Genomic DNA, 19,800 nt, shown 5'->3' on the forward strand with positions numbered 1-19,800 from the left:
AAGCCAAAAAAAAAAAAAAATCTTAGTTGAGTAATTGCTACAGTGTGCTAGAGACTTGTAGAAGGGCACCCTCCCCTCATTGTAAATTCTGTGAGGACCACATCTTTCTTATTCATCAGTGTAAATCTGGTGAGGAACACGGTGCCTGACACAACGGCTCAGCAAAGGAGTCAAAGAAGAAAAAAAGTCAGTCAGGCAGTGACAAACAGACCTGCGGGAACAGGGAAGAATCTGGGATAGCAAGAAACTCCCCTTTGTTCACATTTGAAGTGTTTACTCTATTTAGCAATGCCAAAGGATAAACTGGGCTTAATGCCTAATCATAAAAACCTGAACAATAATGCTCAGGATTCACTCAACTTAAGCCAATAATCTATCCAGAGTATCAAGTATTTACATGATGCTGAAATAAGAGCAAAAGCCAAGATGTGTGGGCTTCAGATGCTCTTCAATACAAATATTATAGAACAGAAGGTTGAAAACCATAATCCTTGGGAAATTAAGTTTCAGAGAAAAAGGCTACAAGAAAAAAATTAAGTATCTATGACCAAGGAGATTCTGACTCATTAGGTAGTGATCAGGAAATTCGTCAACACAGCCTCGCAGGGCCCGGGTCACAGAGTGCGAATGAAGCTAACCACAAGCTCACCAGCAGCACGTACCTTGGTATTTTGGCCTCATTGTTTTCAATCTGCCACCTCTGCGTCTACGTTTTCGCACCTCTAGAGACAGCAGCTTCCTCTCATAAAGGGCAGCATGCAGCTTGGCCTTTGAATTCATACTCTCTATCTTCAACTCTGGTGCGCCATCAGAAGCCAGTCTAAAGGAAAAAGAATATGGCAGTTACGGCCTTCCGGAATGTCTCTTCTATTACACTGCCAAGCACGACAGAATTCTGTGACGACAGACTAGGAATGGCAATTCTAGTGAACTCTAAAAGGTCTGACAGATAAATGGGTGGGAATATTGAAATCTACGTTGAAACCTCACTGATGCTCTTTGTTGGTTACCAGGGGTAGGAAGGGAGGGCAGGGATGAAAAAAAAAAAAAAAAAAACCCAAAACCTTGCTAATGGCCTGTCTGAATTTGTAAAAAAATCTGAGCAAAGATGTAGTAAAGACAACATTTAAGTACTTTTAAATACTCAGCAATACAGCTATTACTTTATTCTGGGGATCATAAAGTGTCACCTTAAAATGACAAAGAATTATTATTAACATATTAACTCTTAAGCTGGGTAGTGGCAAGAGATGTTTGTTTGTTATTAATTGTATTTTATCAAACCCATTGCCATCGAGTCAATTCTGACTCATAATGACCCTACCAGGCACGGAGGAGCTGCTCAGTAAAGTTTCCAAGGTTGTAACCTCTGAGGAAGCAGACTGCCACATCATTCTCCTGCGGAGTGGCTGGTGGGTTTGAACTACTGACCTTCTGGTTAGCAGCCGAGCACCTAACCATTGTGCTACCAAGGCTTTTATGTTATAAACATCTGTTTGAATGTGTATAATATTTAATAAATACAAATTGAGTGAAAGCTGAGATGCAGGGAGGCATGGTTTATAATCTGTGAATATGGAGATGAGATGCTAAGAGTCACAGGCGAAGTGTCTAAGTAAAAAGTTACCATCACCTAGGGACGCATCAAGCCTCATGCATTCCAACATGTGGACCTGCCAAGGCTCCTGTTCTTCCTTTAGACACTAATTAGCTATAGGAGGAGGTAGGGAGAGGGGCAGGGACTATCCAAGTGTTGAATACCACTCAGGAGTTAAGAGTCAGAGGCCAAGACAAGGTGGAAGGTGTGGAATCACCTTGCAAAAAGCAATTTGGTCATTGTTCTTGGTTCTTTAGAGCCATACCAACACCTGAGGCTAATGAGTGGGGGCTGACTAGAATAAGAGGGACCTGGGGGCTGATGCTGACTAAACTCAGGAGGCCTATTACAATCTTTCTTGGCCAGTGTACTGAGGCTGATAAGAACCTTGAACTCTGAGGGTCAGACAGAGCTTCCTGCTTGGTGACCATGCATGAGACAGGGTAGGGCATTCTCTGTGGGGACATGGAAGCTCCACACTGACTCCTCCCAGACCTCACCCTATATGTCTCTTCATGTGTATATTTTTTTAGTTAATTAAGTTGCAGCCATAAGCATGGCACATTTTCTGTGAGATTATGTGAGTCATTCAAGTGAATTAATGAACCTACAGACACAGTGAGAGCTAGAAAGGGTTTGTATCGACCTATATGGCAGTCTAGAAGAAAATATCTAACGTGTGAGCTCTGACCTAGCTCAGGGTACCCAGGGCTGAAAGACAGTGTCCTTCTAACTTCTGAGCTCTGCCGAATCTCTGGGTGGCTGGGACTGAGAGTGTGCCATGTGCACAGCTGGTGATGAGGATGGGAAAGTGGGAAGGTGAGGACACGATCCATTTCTACACTTCAGCAATTGTATTCTGCTGATCCTTACCACATAGTAGCAATGAAGGTAGGATTTGCCCATTGTGCCCCTGGTTTAATGCACAAGGGCAGGCAACAGGTGAAGGACAAGGCCAAATTCAAGTATGTCATGAATGGGAAAAGGGGTGGGGAGGAGGGGATGGCAGCAGCAACATTAGGCATTAGCTAAAGTAAGTTAAATCTTAAATTAGGGAAGTGACTAACATTTGCCTTAGTCCAGACAAAGAATTAAGGGCAAAGTATTAAGCAGATAGAGATGACAGGTCACCAAAAAGAGTGAGCAAGCTCTGGGTCACTGAGTTAGAAAAGAAGTATCCACGTCAATGTCTAAAAACAGGAAGCCAACTCTGTATACTAAGAACTCAAGGTCTAACTGGTTGGTTCTAAACTCTCACAAATTCTATTTGTTGAGGGGTCTTGTTTCTGAGAGTATACGCCCTTTGAGGTCAAAGAATCATCTTAATTCCTCCAGGAGTTTTCAGTCTCTGAATCTGATGGAAAGGCTGAGTCCTTTAATCTATTTAGGGCTTTCTGATAGAAATTTCTGGATAGATGCACTGGATAGTAAATCTTATGAAGGCTTTCTCTTCCAAGTAGGAAACTGAACCAAGAACAGGGGATAAAAAGGAGAAGCAAATAAATAAACTTTGAAAATAGTTCAGACCCATTTTATCACAGTTCCTAAAACTGAACCTCAACAACACTGAAAACATAGGTTTTCAGCCAATTAAATATTGAGAAAATAAAAACAAATCTAATAGAAAAATAAAAACACTCATGCCATTGCTCTGCATGGACTCAAGCACAGCAACAATTGTGAGGATGACACGGGACCAGGTCCAGTTTCGTTCTGTTGTACAGATGTTGGAACCAACTCAACAGCACCAAACTACAACAGATCAACCTGGTCAGATTTCATAATTCTATACACAAAACATGGATATAACTGACGTTTCCATTCTGTAAGCACACAAACACTCCTCCCTTCAAAGATATCTTTTAAAAGTTGAATGTGAATTGAGGTAGCTTAATGTTTGGTTCATTCTGATTAAATGGGTGGAAAGTACTCTGAACTTCAAATAATTAAAGCCCCATGTCTGTTCTTATGAAGCAAGTCCATTATGAAAACAAGAGTGTTTATAGTTCTTCCTATCTGCATTGCCCAAGAACTCTATCTTTCAGGATGTTGTTATTGTTGTTGTTAGGTTCTGTTGACCTGGTTCCAACTCATAACAACCCCATGTATAACAGAATGAAGCACTACCCAGTATTGTGCCATCCTTACAACAGTAGGTATGGTTGAGAACATTTTTGCAGCTAGATAAATGTTTTTTTCAGGATGTATTTTAGCAAACTTCTCAGTATCACACTGCAATAAAAAGCTTCTGAGAATATGAATTGTTGTTGTTGTTGTTGTTGTTATGTGCCATCAAGTCGGACCCGACTCATAATATGAATACGGAATGATAAAAAAACTCAAAACTCACTGCCGTCGAGTGGAACCCAACTCACAGCAACTCCTCCCTGGATTTTGGAGGCAGTGTCACTGTGGAAGTAGATTGCCCAACCTTCCATCCGAGGAGTGGCTGGTGTGTTTGAACCACTAGCCTTCTGGTTAGCAGTCAAATGCATTAGGCACTATGTTACCAGAGCTCCTACAGAATGATCAGAGATCTAGAAAAGGTACTCAAAATTTTCTAAATATGGAAATATTTTAAAATAATAACTATGAACTAAGAAATCCTGGACAGACAGATAGATCCTAACAAGGAGAAGGGAAAGAGGATAGGAGATACCCGGGAAGGGGTAAATCCGATAAGTAAGAATTATAGCTCTATGAGGGAAGAACCATGCTTGACTTGTTGATCATTGTTATCAGTGATGCTTATGAGAATGCCCAGCTCAGAGCTGACATGCCACAACTATTTGCTAATTAACAAACAACTGAAATCTCTATAAATAAGTTGCAATGCCCTTCAGCTACACCTATTTTATTTTTCGAACATTTTATTATGAACACATTTCAAGAGAAGTTTGAAGAACTGTACAGTGAACATCCACATACACCACCTAGTTTCCACAATTAACCTTTTACTATACTTGTTTCATCACATACATATCCAGTCATGCATTCTTCTATTTATCCATCAACCCACTTGATTTTCAAAGCATTTCAAAGTAAGTTACAAACAACAGCGCCCTTCAATCCTAAACACTTTAGCATGCCTGTGATTAGCAGCTAGAGATCAACCCTCCCTTTTTTGATGGTGAGGTAAAATTTACATACACTGAAATATCTAAATCTCAATGGTCCATTCTGATGAGTTCTGACAAATGTGTACAACTGTATAATCCAAACTCTCTATAAAACGTCAGAATCCACTCAGGAAATTCTCATGTCCATTCCCAGTCCATCCAATCCTCATGGCCCTAGAGGCAACCACTATCCCGAATTTTTTCATTATACATTAGTTTTGCCTGTTTCACAACTTCAAACAAATGGGACCATACAGTATGAATCCTTCTGTGTAAGGCTTCTTTCATTCACTGTTTTGAGATTCCTCCATGTTTGTGTCAGTAATCACAGTAATCCTTTGAGTAGCAGTCCATTGTATGAGTATCCACAGATTTTCTAACCTCTTGTTGCTGGACACCTAGGCTGTTTTCAGTTTGGGAATACTATAAATGTAAGCCAAATAAAGACTGTACACATTGACTGTCTCTGGATGCTCTGCATTCAATAAACAGAATAGATATTTACAAAGAAAGAGAGCAGGTTCTAGTTTTCATTTACTTAAATCTCTACATTACAAAAAAACTCTGCTGATGGCAAAAACAAAGAGAACACAAACCACCGCAGGAAGGCCAGACCCATTGAACTTTAAATGCTCTTTTAGAGGTGTTTTTCTTGTTTCTTGGTTTTTAATTTTTATATTGATAGCGTTATACTCTAGCAGGTATATACCTTGACTGAAAACTGGAAACAATTTAAAACTAAGTGTGATTTTCATTTGGAGTTAAGCTTAACTTATTCCTTAATGACAAATGTAATGTTCTCCTTCTTTAAAGAAAAATTTAGATGTATACTCCAAAGGGCTTCAATGAGAGATCAAGTTTTGTTTTTTTTTTTAAATAACTCTTAAATGTAAAACAATATATGGACGGATAGATAGGTGAACAAGCTAAACAATTAGGTATGTCTAAATGGAGAGTGTATCCAAGATCATATATAGGGTTGGCAGACAATGGGCCTATAAGTTCATGTGAATGATCAGAATTCCCAGGTGTATAGTAGAGCTGACAAGGGGCAAGGTTATGGTCATTGCTTGGTCACAGCCAGCTACCCAGAGGGGCCGAGTAGTTGATCCTGCAGGCTTGGGACCATAGTCGCAGGGGACATCAAGCTCAATTGGCATAACATACTATACAAAACATTGTTCTACCTACTACTTTGGTGAGTAGCGACTGGGACCTTAAAAGCTAGCAAGCTGCCATCTAGATGTAACAACGGGTCTCTCCTCGTCAAAAAGAAAGAAGAAAACCAAAATTACTGGAAACAATCAGTCGTAGCAACTGGTACACCATCCGATCTGCAACCTATGCAACTATGAGACCAGAAGAACTAGATGGTGCCCAGCTACCACTGCCATCCACTTGGAAGGAATGTAGGACATCCTGCATAGAGAGGGAGAACAATGTGGAACAAAACTCAAAATCATTTGGAGGCAAAAAAACAAAAAGGTGGGGACCAGGTTTGCTGGCCCAATGGAGCCTGGTGTAACCACTGAGACTATGGCCCCTAGCCGCCCTTCAGGTCTGGAATTGAACCCACAACTGTGGTTTCCAGCCAAACAAAGTACAGGCATGTGAGTTAAACATTTACCTCAAGTAGACACACGCCCTGGAGAGAACAATCATGGGAGAAGGAAGGGCTGCTTATGCACAGGGAGATAGCTCAGGGTGCAGAAGAGTATGAAGGGATGGACACTGGGAGGAGGTAACTATGGGGAGGAAGTGGGAGGGGAGCTACTGCATTGTAAATTTTGGTCAATGACATGAGACAAAGTATATGTGAACTGCTGTATGAAAAGTGAATTTACTCTGTAAATCTTCACCCAAATCCTAATTAAAAAAAAAAAAAAGAAAAAAAAATGTAAAACAAAAAGCACTGAAATCAGAGCTTGCTTTATTATTGTTATCATTTTTGCTTTTTAAAGAGACACACATCTAATGTCTCAAACTCTCTATTACCGCAGTATTTCTGTCTTGGTTCAAGAGTTTCTGCTGTGCTTCCAGTTTTCAATTAGGTAAAGCCATCCGAGCCCTTCCTCCTCTAAGACCTTTCTCTCGGCCAAAATGAAGAGCCACAGACATTTTGCACACCTCTAGTTTTGTGGCAAACTGGAAGAAGGTTATGCTCAGCCCCTTAAGGCACAGATTTATATGCACCAGGATAAATTAAAACTCTTATTTGAATCTAACATGACAGTAGTCTGAAATTTCATTAAAACAGTATTGGTATCTCTTACACAGCCAAACAAGGATATTATTGTTATCAGTTGAAATGTATATCTGTAGCTTTAATACACTAAAGCCCAACCTTAGTTTCTGAAAACTGGACAAAATACTGTTTCAATAAAAAACATGTTTATGTTATCATTCAAACTAAGCCAAACTGAAAATAAAATAAAGTATCATGCTCAGGCTATGCAAGGTCACACATTATGTTCATGGAAATAATTTCTCAATCTTTAAAATTCACTGACCGTGTTCTTCCTGTCAGTAAGCTTCTTCTTGGATTGCCCCTACAGAAGTAGAAAGGACAATGGGGTTAGAGAATGCTCTGCAGGTATTCTCTCTTGAGTTCACACTATACAAACACACATGCACTCCTGAAATTTTTACTGCAGGGTTTTAACATGGATCTAGACCAAGGAAGGCATTTTTGAGAAGCAGCGGAAAAATGTATTGAGAACATTCTCAGAGAAAAGCAGAGCACAATGAGTTTGATAAAGGCTCAAAACAAAAGGGGAAGGACAAAAGAAGTCTAGAGAAATACAATTAACAGTTATTTTGCATTTTGCATGTGCATTTATAAAGCAAAACACACTCATTTCCCACCACAACCAGGTTTAAGATTATTATTCGCCCCACATTAGCAGGACAAGATGATCTTACAACATACTCAGAGTCACAGCTTCATGAGTCTGAACTGGACTCCAGGGCTGAGGTCTCAGACTCAAGTTTTCTTTCTACTTTCATGGAACTGTGTAGTAGGGAAGGAAACGAATCTCCATGTCATGAGGTTCAAAACGGGGTTTTATCAAATAGATTTTTCCATAATTTAAAAAAAAAACAAACTATTCAAAACAGATTTTCGTTTTTTTACTGAGATAATGATTTTTTTCTAGTTCAGCTCAAAGTCCTTTCCAACAGAAATGCTTTATAAAAAACTTAAAATTTTTTTTTTACAATGTTACTCTGATGTAATCACATCTCTAACCTATCCCCTGCAAAACCAAAATAATGAAAAATGACACACCAGAACATATCCTGGTAAAATATCTGAATTCTTAAGATAAAAGAAACTTGTGAAAGTTTCCAGAGATTGAAAACAAAAAGGTTATATATCAAAAACAGATTTTTGTATTTTCTATATCAACCCAAAGATCTCTTTCATTAGAAGTAACACAACGTAATTACTTAATCTACAGGATGATTAACACAAATTGACAGAGAGAAATTGCAAATCCCTTAGATTTCCTGACACCGTATCATGATATTGCAAGAAACGGCTGAAATTAAGAGTATCTGTTTTAAGAATCCTTAAAAAAAAAAAAAAAATCCTAAAAGTAATATAGATTTCTCTAAATAATTAGGATGTCTCATTTTTATAATCAGTTACTGAACTGAATTGTAGTGCAGTTCTCTCTCAGGACCACAAAAGTAATCTCTGATTGCTTCTTGTTGTTGTTGTTGTTATGTGCCATCGAGTTGGACCAGACTCGTAACGATCCCTCCTTGGGTTTCCGAGGCAGTATCACTACGGATAGTAGATTGCCCCATCTTCCTTCTGAGGAGCAGCTGGTGGGTTTGAATCGCCAGCTTTCTGGTTAGCAGTCAAGTGCCTTAGCCACTATGCTACCAGACTAGTTGAATCTCAATGTTTGTTTTCCATCATTTCCCTCTATTTTCCCGTATATCCAGAAAATATCAGTTGTCATTTCTTATAACACTCAGTATATTTATTTTGTGAATTTCCTCCCCTCTACCTTTCCCTAATTATTCTAACCTCTTCTAATAAAAAGCAAAAACAAAAAATAGATGCTCTTGTCTATGAAAACTCTGCCTATACAAAAAGATTCTGAGTAAAGGCCTTCCTTTAAAAAGAATAAAAGTTTAGGGTGACTGTTGAGATTGCTCAAAGATCTCCATGGTTTAATGTTTGGTTTTTGAAGATGTTACAAAATGTTGAGAGTTAATGATAAACCCTGGAAAAATGAAGTATCACTATCATGCTTTCTGCAAGGCCCCTTCTAGAAGAGATTTCACATGAAGACTTTCATGAAGTCTCTTCCCTTCTCTTTCATGGACTTTGCCCTGCTCCTGTCACAGAGGCCCAGAACACTGATGAGATCAGCCAGGCCCCCACCTGTCCTGGAAGAGACGTGTTGCCAGCATATAGTTCATGGAGGTCTTGTGCTCGAGGTAGGACCTGAAAGGCAAAGAGAGAAACTGGTTTTCTTCAGCTCAGTTCAGGAGGAAAACACCAAACTAAAACTCTGAATCAAGCACTGATGGGACAGGTTATAGGACCCTGTTTCTAAAGATGTGCAGCAAAGGAGGGGACAGTTACTCACATTCATGAAATAGTGGAGTAGCAGCAGATACAACAAAGGGAAAAGAATAAAAGAAATAGAGGACTTAATTTAGAAAATAAAAAGACAGCGGGACTGCTTGGATTAATTAACAATGACACACTAAATTCAGAGTATGAAATTAGAAGATGAAAACAAAACTACCATCCGAAAGCCATGCAGAGCTGGGGGAAAGAGGCTAAATGAAGCTCGAAACAGGAATGCAGCGGAAAGGCCCAGAAACTATAGACGGGACTGTTTCATTATGTCATTCCTCAGCTTTCTTCCTAGACCCTGTCGCATTTACTTTGGACACGTCATCAGGAAAGACCAGTTGCTAGAAAAGGACATGAGGTTTGGTAAAGTCAGTGAAAATGAGGAAAACTCTCAAGGAGACGGACTGAACTAACAGCTGCAACACCATACGCAAACACATCAAAGATCATGGAGATGGTGCAGAATCAGGCACAGTGTCCTGTTATACAGCAGGCTGCCACGCGGCGGAGCTGACTTGACGTTAACTAACAAGAACAACACATCTCAGCTTAAGAGTGTTCAATGGCTCCATAATGCCTATTGCAGGAGGCAGACATGTTTCCTCTAAACTTTCAGGGTTGGATAATCTGACCACCAATTCACTCACTTTCTCCACACAGTTCCCCAACATGGATCTTATAGTGCAGCCAGGAAGTCTCTTTATAAACCTCACACAACACACCTCCCACTAACACTATCCTTGTACTTGGTACATTCTCCTTATCCTCTCCAGTTAACCATAATCTATCATACCTAGCCCTTGTGGTGCAATGGTTAATGCTCCACTGCTAACCAAAAGGCTGGCAGTTTGCATCCACCAGCTGCCCCGTGGGAGAAAGATATGGCAGTCCGCTTCTGTAAAGATTACCACCTTGGAAGCCCTGTGGGACAGTTCTACTCTGTCCTATGGGGTCGCTATGAGTTGGAATCAACTTGACAGCAACGGGTTTGGTTTTATCCTTTAAGAAGCAAATCAATGCACCTAATACATCCTGCTGTGTGAAGCCTTCCCCAGTGTGAATGCTCCAAGTCTGCAGAGAAGGTGCTCTTGTGTGAACTACCCTGGTCCTCACTGTACGCCTGAGGCACCTGCCCTTTACTCCCACGAGCACGTTTTTTCCTTTTAGGAAAGCAGCACAAAGTAGTGGTAAAAAGTAGGAGTTAGAGTCACGATACATCAGTGAAGTCCCAGTGTGTGATCTTGGGCAAGTCATATGACTGTACTGAACCTGAACCTTCATTTACTTTTCATTAAAATGGGAATGACAGCAATGATGTGTACAAAGTACATTTTAATTACAAAGAGCTACACAAATATGTATTATTTTTAATTTATAGGTAAGTAATTTCTCCATCAATGTACTGCTAACTCTCAAAGGACAAGGACCCCACGTGATATTTATTTTATACTCCCAAGTACCATGCCTCCTATGCTGCTTCTCGGGGGCCAGGTGCTCTCCCCACACGACTTAGTGCCACATTGCTGACAGACCACCAGGGAACCCTGTATCAGGAAGTGCATTTCCTACAACTAGATATAACCAGGTCTCGCAACCCAGACTTTGTCAATAACAAAGATGGTGTTTTGGCCTCCATCTATCTCATTGCTTGTTTTACTCCTCAAGTGGTTCAGAACTAAACTGGCAAAAACAGGTATCCTTAGTGAACTCTCCTAAACAGACTTAGAAAAAGGTACTCAAATTAAGGCTCTGTCCCTTGAAATACTCAAAAGTGGAGCGTTCTATCTTCATTCATCAAAAGATCTGTTTTCTAGGAAGTGCTAAAATTCAAACTCTTAAAAGACGTATCAAAAAATATCCTGTTTAATTTTGAAGAAGACCCAAGCGCTATCTTTCTGTGGAATTCTTACATCTTTCTAAGGGGTAACTACCTAGATAGAAATGTTTTCAAGATAAAAGGAAGATTTCTCAAGGAACAGCTGGATTTTCAACACAAAACAAATAACCAATTCCTCAAGTTCTAGCTCTGTGCTCAGAGCTGCTGCACACTTTCATTCCAACAAGGTCCAAAGCCAGTCCCAGGCCAGCAGGAGAAGAAAAACATGTGGTCTATGAACAAGTAGAGATTCTCAACTTCACTAACAATCAGGTACATGAAAATCAAAGACAAAATGAGCTATCACTCATAGTCGCAGGGTGGCACAGATAGTTTATACTTGACCGCAAACCTAAAGGCTGGCGGTTCAAACCCGCCCAGAGGCACCATGAAAGACCTGGCGATCTGCTTCTGTAAAAACTGTGGCAAAAAAAAAGAAGAACCACCCCACTGAGCAGTCCTACCTACTATGTAACAGATGGTCGTCAGGAGTCAGAATCAATTTGACAGCAATGGGTTTGGCTTTTGGGTTTTTTTTATAATCACTGAGCTGACAAAAATGAATGGTGCAATGGTTAACAAGCTCAGCTACTAACCAAAAGAAGTGCCTGGGAAAAAATGCCTGCCAATCTACTTCTCAAAAATCAGCCACTGCAAACCCTATGGACCACAATTATACTGACACACATGGGACTGTCATGATTGCAAGTGACTAGACAGCAACTGGTTTATTTTTCAACTGGTAAAAATTAAGAAGTCTAGCAATATCAACTACCTGAGAGCATACAGAACAGCAGGATGTCTTACGCATTTCTGACAGGAGTATAAATTTACAGTCTCTCTGGGGAAAAATTTACCTTTATCTTCTTTTTTAAAAATTGAAGTGAAATTCACATACCTCAAATAGCCATTTTCAAGTGAACAATTCAGTGGCATTTAGTGTCTTCACAGTGTCGTGCAACCACTACCTCTATCTAGCTCTAAAATATTTTTATCACTCCAAATGGAAACACATAGCCATTAAGCAATTGCTCCCAGACCCCCAGGCCCAAGAAACCACCAATCTGCTGTTTGTCTCTACTGATTTACTAGTTCTGTATATTTCAAATAAACGGAGCTACAATATTGACCATTTGTGTCAATCTTCTTTTAATAGCATGTTTTCAAGGTTCATCCACACTGTAGCATATATCAGTACTTCCTTTTTCTGGTTGAACAATATTCCACTGTAATGTACAAACCATGACTTACTTACCCATTCATCTGTTGATGAATATTCATCTGTTAATGATAAAAGACTATTTGTACCTTTTGGCTATTATAAATAGTGCTGCTATGAACATGCATGTATACATGTTTGTTTGAATACCTGTTTTCAGTTCTTTGGATACATACCTAAGAGTGGTATTGCTAAGTCATATGTCATTCTGTTTAACTGTTTGAGGGGCAGCCAAACTGTTTTCCACAATGGCTGAACCATTTTACATTCCTACCAGCAATGTATGAGGGTTCCAATTTCTCCACCTTCTTCCAACAGTTATTATTTTTTGTTTACATCTTTTATTAGGAGCTCTGGTAGCATAGTGTCTAAGGCACTTGACTGCTAACCAGAAGGCTGGCAGTTCAAACCCACCAGCCACTCCTCGGAAGGAAGGTTGGGCAATCCTACTTCTGTAGTGATACCGCCTCAGAAACCCAAGGAGGGGTTGCTATGAGTTAAGTCTGACTCCACGGCACATAACAACAACAACAACAACTTTTATCACTATTATTATTATTACAGTCATCCTAGTAGATATGAAGTGGAACCTCATTGTGGCTTTGATTTGCATTTCCTTAGAGACTAATGAGGAGCTCTGGTGGCGTACATCTGCCTGCTAACCAGAAAGCTGGCAGTTCAAACGCACCAGCTGCTCGTTGGTAGGAAGATTGGGCAATCTACTTCTGTAGTAATACTGCCCCCAAAACGCAAGGAGGAGTCGTTATGAGTTGGATCCCACTCAATGGCAGTGAGTTTGTTTTTTTTTTATTTTTTTTCAGTGACGAACAATGTATCATCTTTTCATGTGCTTTTTGACCATTTGTATATATTCTTGGAGAAATGTCTATTCAAATCCTTTCCCCACTTATAAACGGGTTGTCTTTTTGTTCTGAGTTGTAAGAGTTCTTTATAAAAGTCAAGGAAAGGAAGGGAACTTACTTCATTGGTTAGGAAAAGGAGGGGGCAGAAATTCCTAGATAAGTTGGGGGGAAAAAAATATATATATACATACACACACATATACACACATACACACACACACACACATATATATGGTGTAGTGCCTAAGGCATTTTACTGCTAACCCACCAGCCACTCCATGGAAAGAAGACGGGACAATCTACTTCCATAAATATTTACTGTCTTGGAAACCCAAAGGGGGTCACTATCAGTCGGAATTGACTTGATGCAGTGAGTTTTTTTTTCTTTAATGTATACGTGTGTGTATATATATATATACACACACACACACACACACACATACATACACACACACCAAAGATTATTAGTGGTTACTAGGGGTAGGAGGGAGGGGGAAAGGGAAAGCTTTTATTTGCAGGGCATTGAGTTTATGCTAATGATGGCAGAATATTTTGGAAAAGGATAGTAATAATGGTGGCACAACATGAAAAACATCATCAGTGTCCCTGAGCTGTAAATGTGGAAGTTGTTAGTTATGTTGGCAAATGCCTTTTCTTTTTTTTAAAACCAAACTCACTGCCATCGAGTCAGATCCAACTTATAGTGACCTCTCCTTGGGTTTCTGAGGTGATATCTCTACAGAAGTAGACATCTCAGTCTTCCTTCTGAGGGGTGGCTGGTGGGTTTGAAACGCCAGCCTTCTTCTGGTTAGCAGTCAAATGTCTTAGGCACTATGCCACTTGCTCCCACAAAGCTGCTGGCAAATATCTTGTGTATGTTTTCACCACAATGAAAGTAAAAAAAAAATAAAAGAGTTCTTTATATAGTCTGTGTACCAAACCCTTATCAAATTATGATTTATAAATATTTTCTCCCATTCTATAAACTATCTTTCACTTTCTTAATAATGTCCTTTGATACAAAAAGTTTTACAGTTTGATGAGGTCCATTCATTATCTTTTAACTGAGAATTCAGCTGAATACTCACATATCATACTAATTCCTCATCTAGATATACACCAAGGAGACACATGCAAGAACATTTACACCACAATTGTTCTTACCAGCAAAAGATCAGCAAGAAGTCAAGTGCCCATCAACAGGAGAATGGAAAAATTGAAAGCAGTATAAATACACCGGAAAATATAATAAAGCAGTGAAAAAGAATGAATCTTAGCTATATGTAACAACATGAATTTGAGAAACATAATGTTGAACAGAAACAGCAAGAGTACATGGAGCATGCCACTGTTTCTTAGAAAAAGTTCAAAAGAAATGAAAACTAAACAGCAGAGTTCCGCTTCTGTACACGAGCGGGCAACTGTCCAGGACGTGCCCTCCCCCCATAAACAATGACGTAAGTGTAGAAATAATATGATCAACACCTGGTAGCACAGGACTGTGATCAGTTACACAAGAGAACAAGTGAAATAAGCACTACAATTGGCCCACCTTTCTGCCAAAGGCAATTCCCAGACTGCAGAAGAGCTGGAATTCAGTTACAGCCCAACAGTCTCTGAGTTGAGATGACAGATAAAATTTCCGAAGGCAGCTAGAATTTGCACAGCAAGTACTGGAGGGGAAGAGGCTATGTAAAAAAAGAATCCTAAATATCATCACAAAGGGACCCCTTGAGTCTTTGGGTAAAAACAAATCTCTCAGTCCTTGGGTGAAAGTCCACGAGACTCGGCCAGAAACAACTGTTGGAGTAAAGAACAATGAACGAGGTCAGGTAAGCCAAATCTGCGTTCTCAGTTCTCACAAATGGATGGAGAGATCTCATTGAATATGGGTCCATTTAATAGACACCCCCAGAAGAGCTACACTCTAGTGAAGGAACTAAGTAGACATATGACAGACTACTCTACGAAACCTTACCAATTCTACTTTTAAATTTTATTTTGTTGTTGTTGAGAATATACATAGCAAAATATACACCAACTCAACAGTTTCTACATGTACCATTTAGTGACACTGCTTCAATTCTTCAAATTGTGCAATCATTCTCACTCTCCTTTTCTGAATTCTTCCTCCTCTATTAATGCAAATTCACTGTCCCTTCAGGTTCCCACCTAATCAAGTTGCTGTTGTCAATTTTATATAAATGGATCTTAAAAGGACACAATGCTTAAGTCAGACATATTTCACTAGTTAAGTTAAACTACTGTTTGGTTTTAAGAAGGCTTCAGGGAATATTTTTGGTTTAAGGTTTCAAGATTATCTCAGGGCAACAGTTTTAGGGTTTATCCACCTCCCACAGGTCCAGAAAGTCTGGGGTCCATGAGAATTTGAAATTCTGTTCTGTACCTTCCCTCTCTTGATCAGGACTCTTCTATAACGTCTTTGATCAAAATGTTCAGTAACGGTAGCTGGGCACCATCCAGTTCTGGTCTCATGGCAAAGGAGACAGACAACTGTTCATGAAGGCAATCAGCTACACATTCCACATCTTCATCCTACTCCTCCTGACTCTCCTCTCCTCCAAAACCTTAACAATTCTTACAAATAACCCTCAAAAAGTTTAAGTTGATCTACAAGTAACTTAAGTGTCCAATAAAACAAATTTCAATAGGCTTTAGAGAAGGGAGTAACATCCAAACATACAACAAAATAACATTTACAATGCCTAGTATACAACTGAAAACAAAGAAAAAAACTGTACTAGCAAAGAAACATGAAAGTGTAACTCATAAATAAGAGGAAAATCAGTCAATAGAAGTAGACCCAGAGGGACAGGTCAGCACAAAATGATCAAGGTAAAGGAAGACAATGGATGCAGTATAAGAGTTACAAACAACAAAGGTAAATACTACTACCTACATACTCCTGCAGTAACAATACTAACAGTCTATGAGTGGATAGATACATAGACAGACATGTGAGCTGAAAAGGCATGAGAAGGTGAATGGGACTACAGCTATCAATATATGTATGAATGTACAGGTTTGACAAAGGATATTTTTATATATGTATTTATGTATATGGGCAAAATTATGAAAACTTCTTAGCTATAACGAAACAACTTAAGGGAATGAGTCACTGGGCCTAGGGGCTCAGGAATATAATCTTAGGGGACATCTAGGTCAACTGGCACAATGTAGTTCACAAAGAAAACGTCTACTGCCCACTTTAAGTCCCCACTTTTAAAAGCTTATGAGTGGTCATTTAAGGTGCAACTACTGTTCTCTCCTTATCCAGAGTAAAGAAGAAAGAAAGAAATCAAAGATGCATGGAAACAATTAATCCAGAGGACTAACGGGCCCTATGAATCCCAGCCTCCAGGACCCTGAGACTAGAAGAACTAGATGGTGCCTGGCTACCACTACCAACTGCTCTGAAAGGGAACGTATCAGAAGGTCTTGGATACACTGAGAGAGAAATGTAGAACAAAACTCAAAACCATAGAAAAGACCAGGTTCACTGATCAAACAGACAGACTGGTGGAACCTCTGAGACTATGGCCCTCACACACCCTTCAGGCCTGGAACTGAACTCACCCCTGTGGCTCAACTTTCAGTCAAACAACAGACAGGTCTGTAGGGTGAACAGTAACACCATGAAGGTATGCAGTCCTCAGAACAATCAACCATTGGAGATCAAAAGGGCAGCATTTACCCAAGGACAAAAAGTTCAGAAGGTAGGAAGGGATGGGAAAGAAGGAGAAATGAAAACAGGAAACACAGAGAGGAAGGGGGATGAGTGATGTTACACTGTGAGGATTGCAATCAATGGCATGAAACAAAATGTGTATGAACTGTTGAACAGTAAACTGATTTGCTCTGCAAACCTTCACCCAAATCACAATAAAAAGTTAAAAAAAGTTTGGAAAAGGACAACAATAATGGTGACACAATGAAAAATGTCATCGATGTCCCTGTGCCATAAATGTGTAAGTTGTTATGTTGGTGAATGTCTTGGTGTATATGTTTTTTGACACAATTAAAAAAAAAAAAAAAGTTAAAAGAAGATATAAATCCAGAAATGACAACAAAAACACAATACACAAAGGTTTTAAAACAGCTATTATGAATATATAAGGATTTAAAGGAAATCTTGAAAAAAGACAAAGAAGTCAAAAGAAAAAGATGGGAATTCTACAAATGGAAAATAAAATCTGAAATAAAAAATTCACTGATGGAAATACATTAGACATTATGGACAAAAAGATGAATGACCTTATCAAGCTACACAGCAATAGAAAACCATTCAAAATGAAGCAAAGAGGAAAAAACTATATGAAGAAAATGAACAGAGCTCTGTGGTATGTGGGATAGTATCAACCACTCTAACATGTCATCAAGGAGCTCAGGTGGTAAGTGGATAAGGCATTTAACTGCTAATCACAAGGCTGGCAGTTCAAACCCACCAGCCACTTCACGGTAGGAAGACTGGGCAATCTACCTCCATAAAGATTTACTGCCTTGGAAATCCAAAGAGGGTCACTATGAGTCAGAACAGACTCAATGGCAGTGAGTTTGGTTTTTTTTTTTTGGTTGACATGTAATCAGAGTCCCAAAAGGAAAAAGTAGAGGAATAGAAAAAATACTTGACATAATGGCCAAAAGTTTTCCGAATCTGATGAGAACTACAAACCCATAGACCCAAGAAGCTGAATGAATTCCAAACAGAAGACATGTGAAGAAAACACCACTATACATTGTTGGTAAAAATGTAAAATGATACTAACACTCAGCATATGACCCAACCATTGCAATTATAGGTATTTCCTCAAGAGAAATGAAATCAAATCCACACAGGAACTTGTACATGAATGTTCAAATAAGCTTTCTTCATAATAGCCCCAAACAGAAATAACTCAAATGTTCCATAACATCTGAATAAGATAAGTAATGTATATTCTTACAATGAAATACTATATAACAATAATGAACTATGGTTTAATACGATAAAATGGGATGAATCTCAAAAAACATCAAGCTGAACAAAAGAATCCAGACAGCCAAGAATACATACTATGTATTTGAAATTCTAGAACTAATCTATAGTGATAGAAAGCAGCTCAGTAGATGTTTAGGCTCAGGGTTCTGGTGGGGAGGGAGGTTCGAACTGTAAAGGGGCATAGGGGGACTTCTGGAGGCAACAGAAATGTTCTCTATCTTAATTGTGGTGGTTATATTAGCATTTACATTTCTCAAAACTCATCACCCAACTGCTTACTCAAAATAGATGCACTATTTTGTATGTAAACCAGATCTCAACAACCAAACCAAACTCACTGCCATTGAGTCAGATCCGACTCACAGCAAACCCCCCTTGGGTTTCCAAAGCAGTATTGCTATGGAAGTAGATTGCCCAATCTTCCTTCCAAGGAGTGGCTGATGGGTTTGAACCGTCAGCCTTCCGGTTAGCAGTCAAATGCCTTAGGCACTACGCCACCAGAGCTCCCAAATCTCAATGATGACTCCAACAAATAAGTAATACATTCTTTAGGTACAATATAGATGACCAAACAATGTTATTTTTCCATCAAAGTAATAATAAACACAACATTCAGGGCAGTCAGTGTCTAAGCCTGAGTTGGAAGGCTAGTTAAGAGAGAGACAGAGGATTTTTAAAAAGGGAGCAACAGACAGATAGATTAAATTACTGTAAAGGCCCTAGTTCTTGGGATGGTAATATTCATAGTATTACAAATAAATAAACAAACATAACATGAAAGGTGCCATGCAGAGACCAATGATGACAGTGTGTCACAATTAATCCAATTCTGTGGACCTGAGGTATAGACAAAAAGGAGGGAAAAAAAAAAGGCAGTCACCTCACCCATATATTTCCCATGTTTCTGATGTAGGGAATATGCGAATAAATCCACCTCTCCGATCGTTCTCTTCCTTCACCCTCCGTAGAACTTTGATCTAGAAAGAAGAAGAGAAAATAAAATGAGTGTCTATCTTGAAAATTGGAATCCATGTGGTTATAAGACAGAGGAAGAGAATTATGACCCAAAAATACGAAGAATAAGAAGCATGAAGGGAAAAATAAATAACATTTAAATGTTGTTTTCTGAGAAGGAGTTTTTCCATCTTGAATTTTTCAGTGTGAGATATGAGCCTGTCATTAGTATTAAGAATCATTCACTTACTTTCACTGAACCCTGTGTTAACCCACAATGGCCTAAAATGGAGTTTTTCTTTACCTCTTCCATTGACAGACCAAGCACTGAACCACCTAACTTCCCCGCCATCTTCTCCTGGGCTGAGCTCACGAGGTTTTTCATTTCTGCATCACTGGCAGAGAGTGGACGGGAACGCTAAGGAGAAGAGGGAAAAAAAAAAGTTTTTGTCATCTTTCTTCATTTTTCTCTGTTCATTCTCTCAACATTATCTTTCCTAATATATATAAGGGAGCTCTGGTAGCATAGTGCCTAAGGCACTTGACTGCTAACCAGAAGGCTGGCGGTTCAAATCC

At 39.3% G+C, this 19,800-nt stretch overlaps 1 protein-coding gene across 1 annotated transcript in view; it reads right to left on the reverse strand.

The window, feature by feature from the left end:
• The window catches only part of TTLL5 (tubulin tyrosine ligase like 5), a 305,298-nt gene that overhangs the window by 177,179 nt on the left and 108,319 nt on the right, over nucleotides 1-19,800 (reverse strand). Inside the window, exons 15-19 of the mRNA XM_042781014.1 lie at nucleotides 19,529-19,642; nucleotides 19,156-19,247; nucleotides 9,113-9,175; nucleotides 7,227-7,265; nucleotides 663-820 (exon numbers count right to left, since the gene is read on the reverse strand). Of these exons, the coding sequence (XP_042636948.1) occupies nucleotides 663-820; nucleotides 7,227-7,265; nucleotides 9,113-9,175; nucleotides 19,156-19,247; nucleotides 19,529-19,642 (466 nt within the window). The remainder of the gene's footprint in view (nucleotides 1-662; nucleotides 821-7,226; nucleotides 7,266-9,112; nucleotides 9,176-19,155; nucleotides 19,248-19,528; nucleotides 19,643-19,800) is intronic.

The sequence above is a fragment of the Orycteropus afer genome, unplaced genomic scaffold (genome assembly GCF_000298275.1).
Source record: "Orycteropus afer afer isolate SDZICR_OR568_19922 unplaced genomic scaffold, OryAfe1.0 scaffold00079, whole genome shotgun sequence".
In the NCBI taxonomy this organism is placed as follows: Eukaryota; Metazoa; Chordata; class Mammalia; order Tubulidentata; family Orycteropodidae; genus Orycteropus; species Orycteropus afer.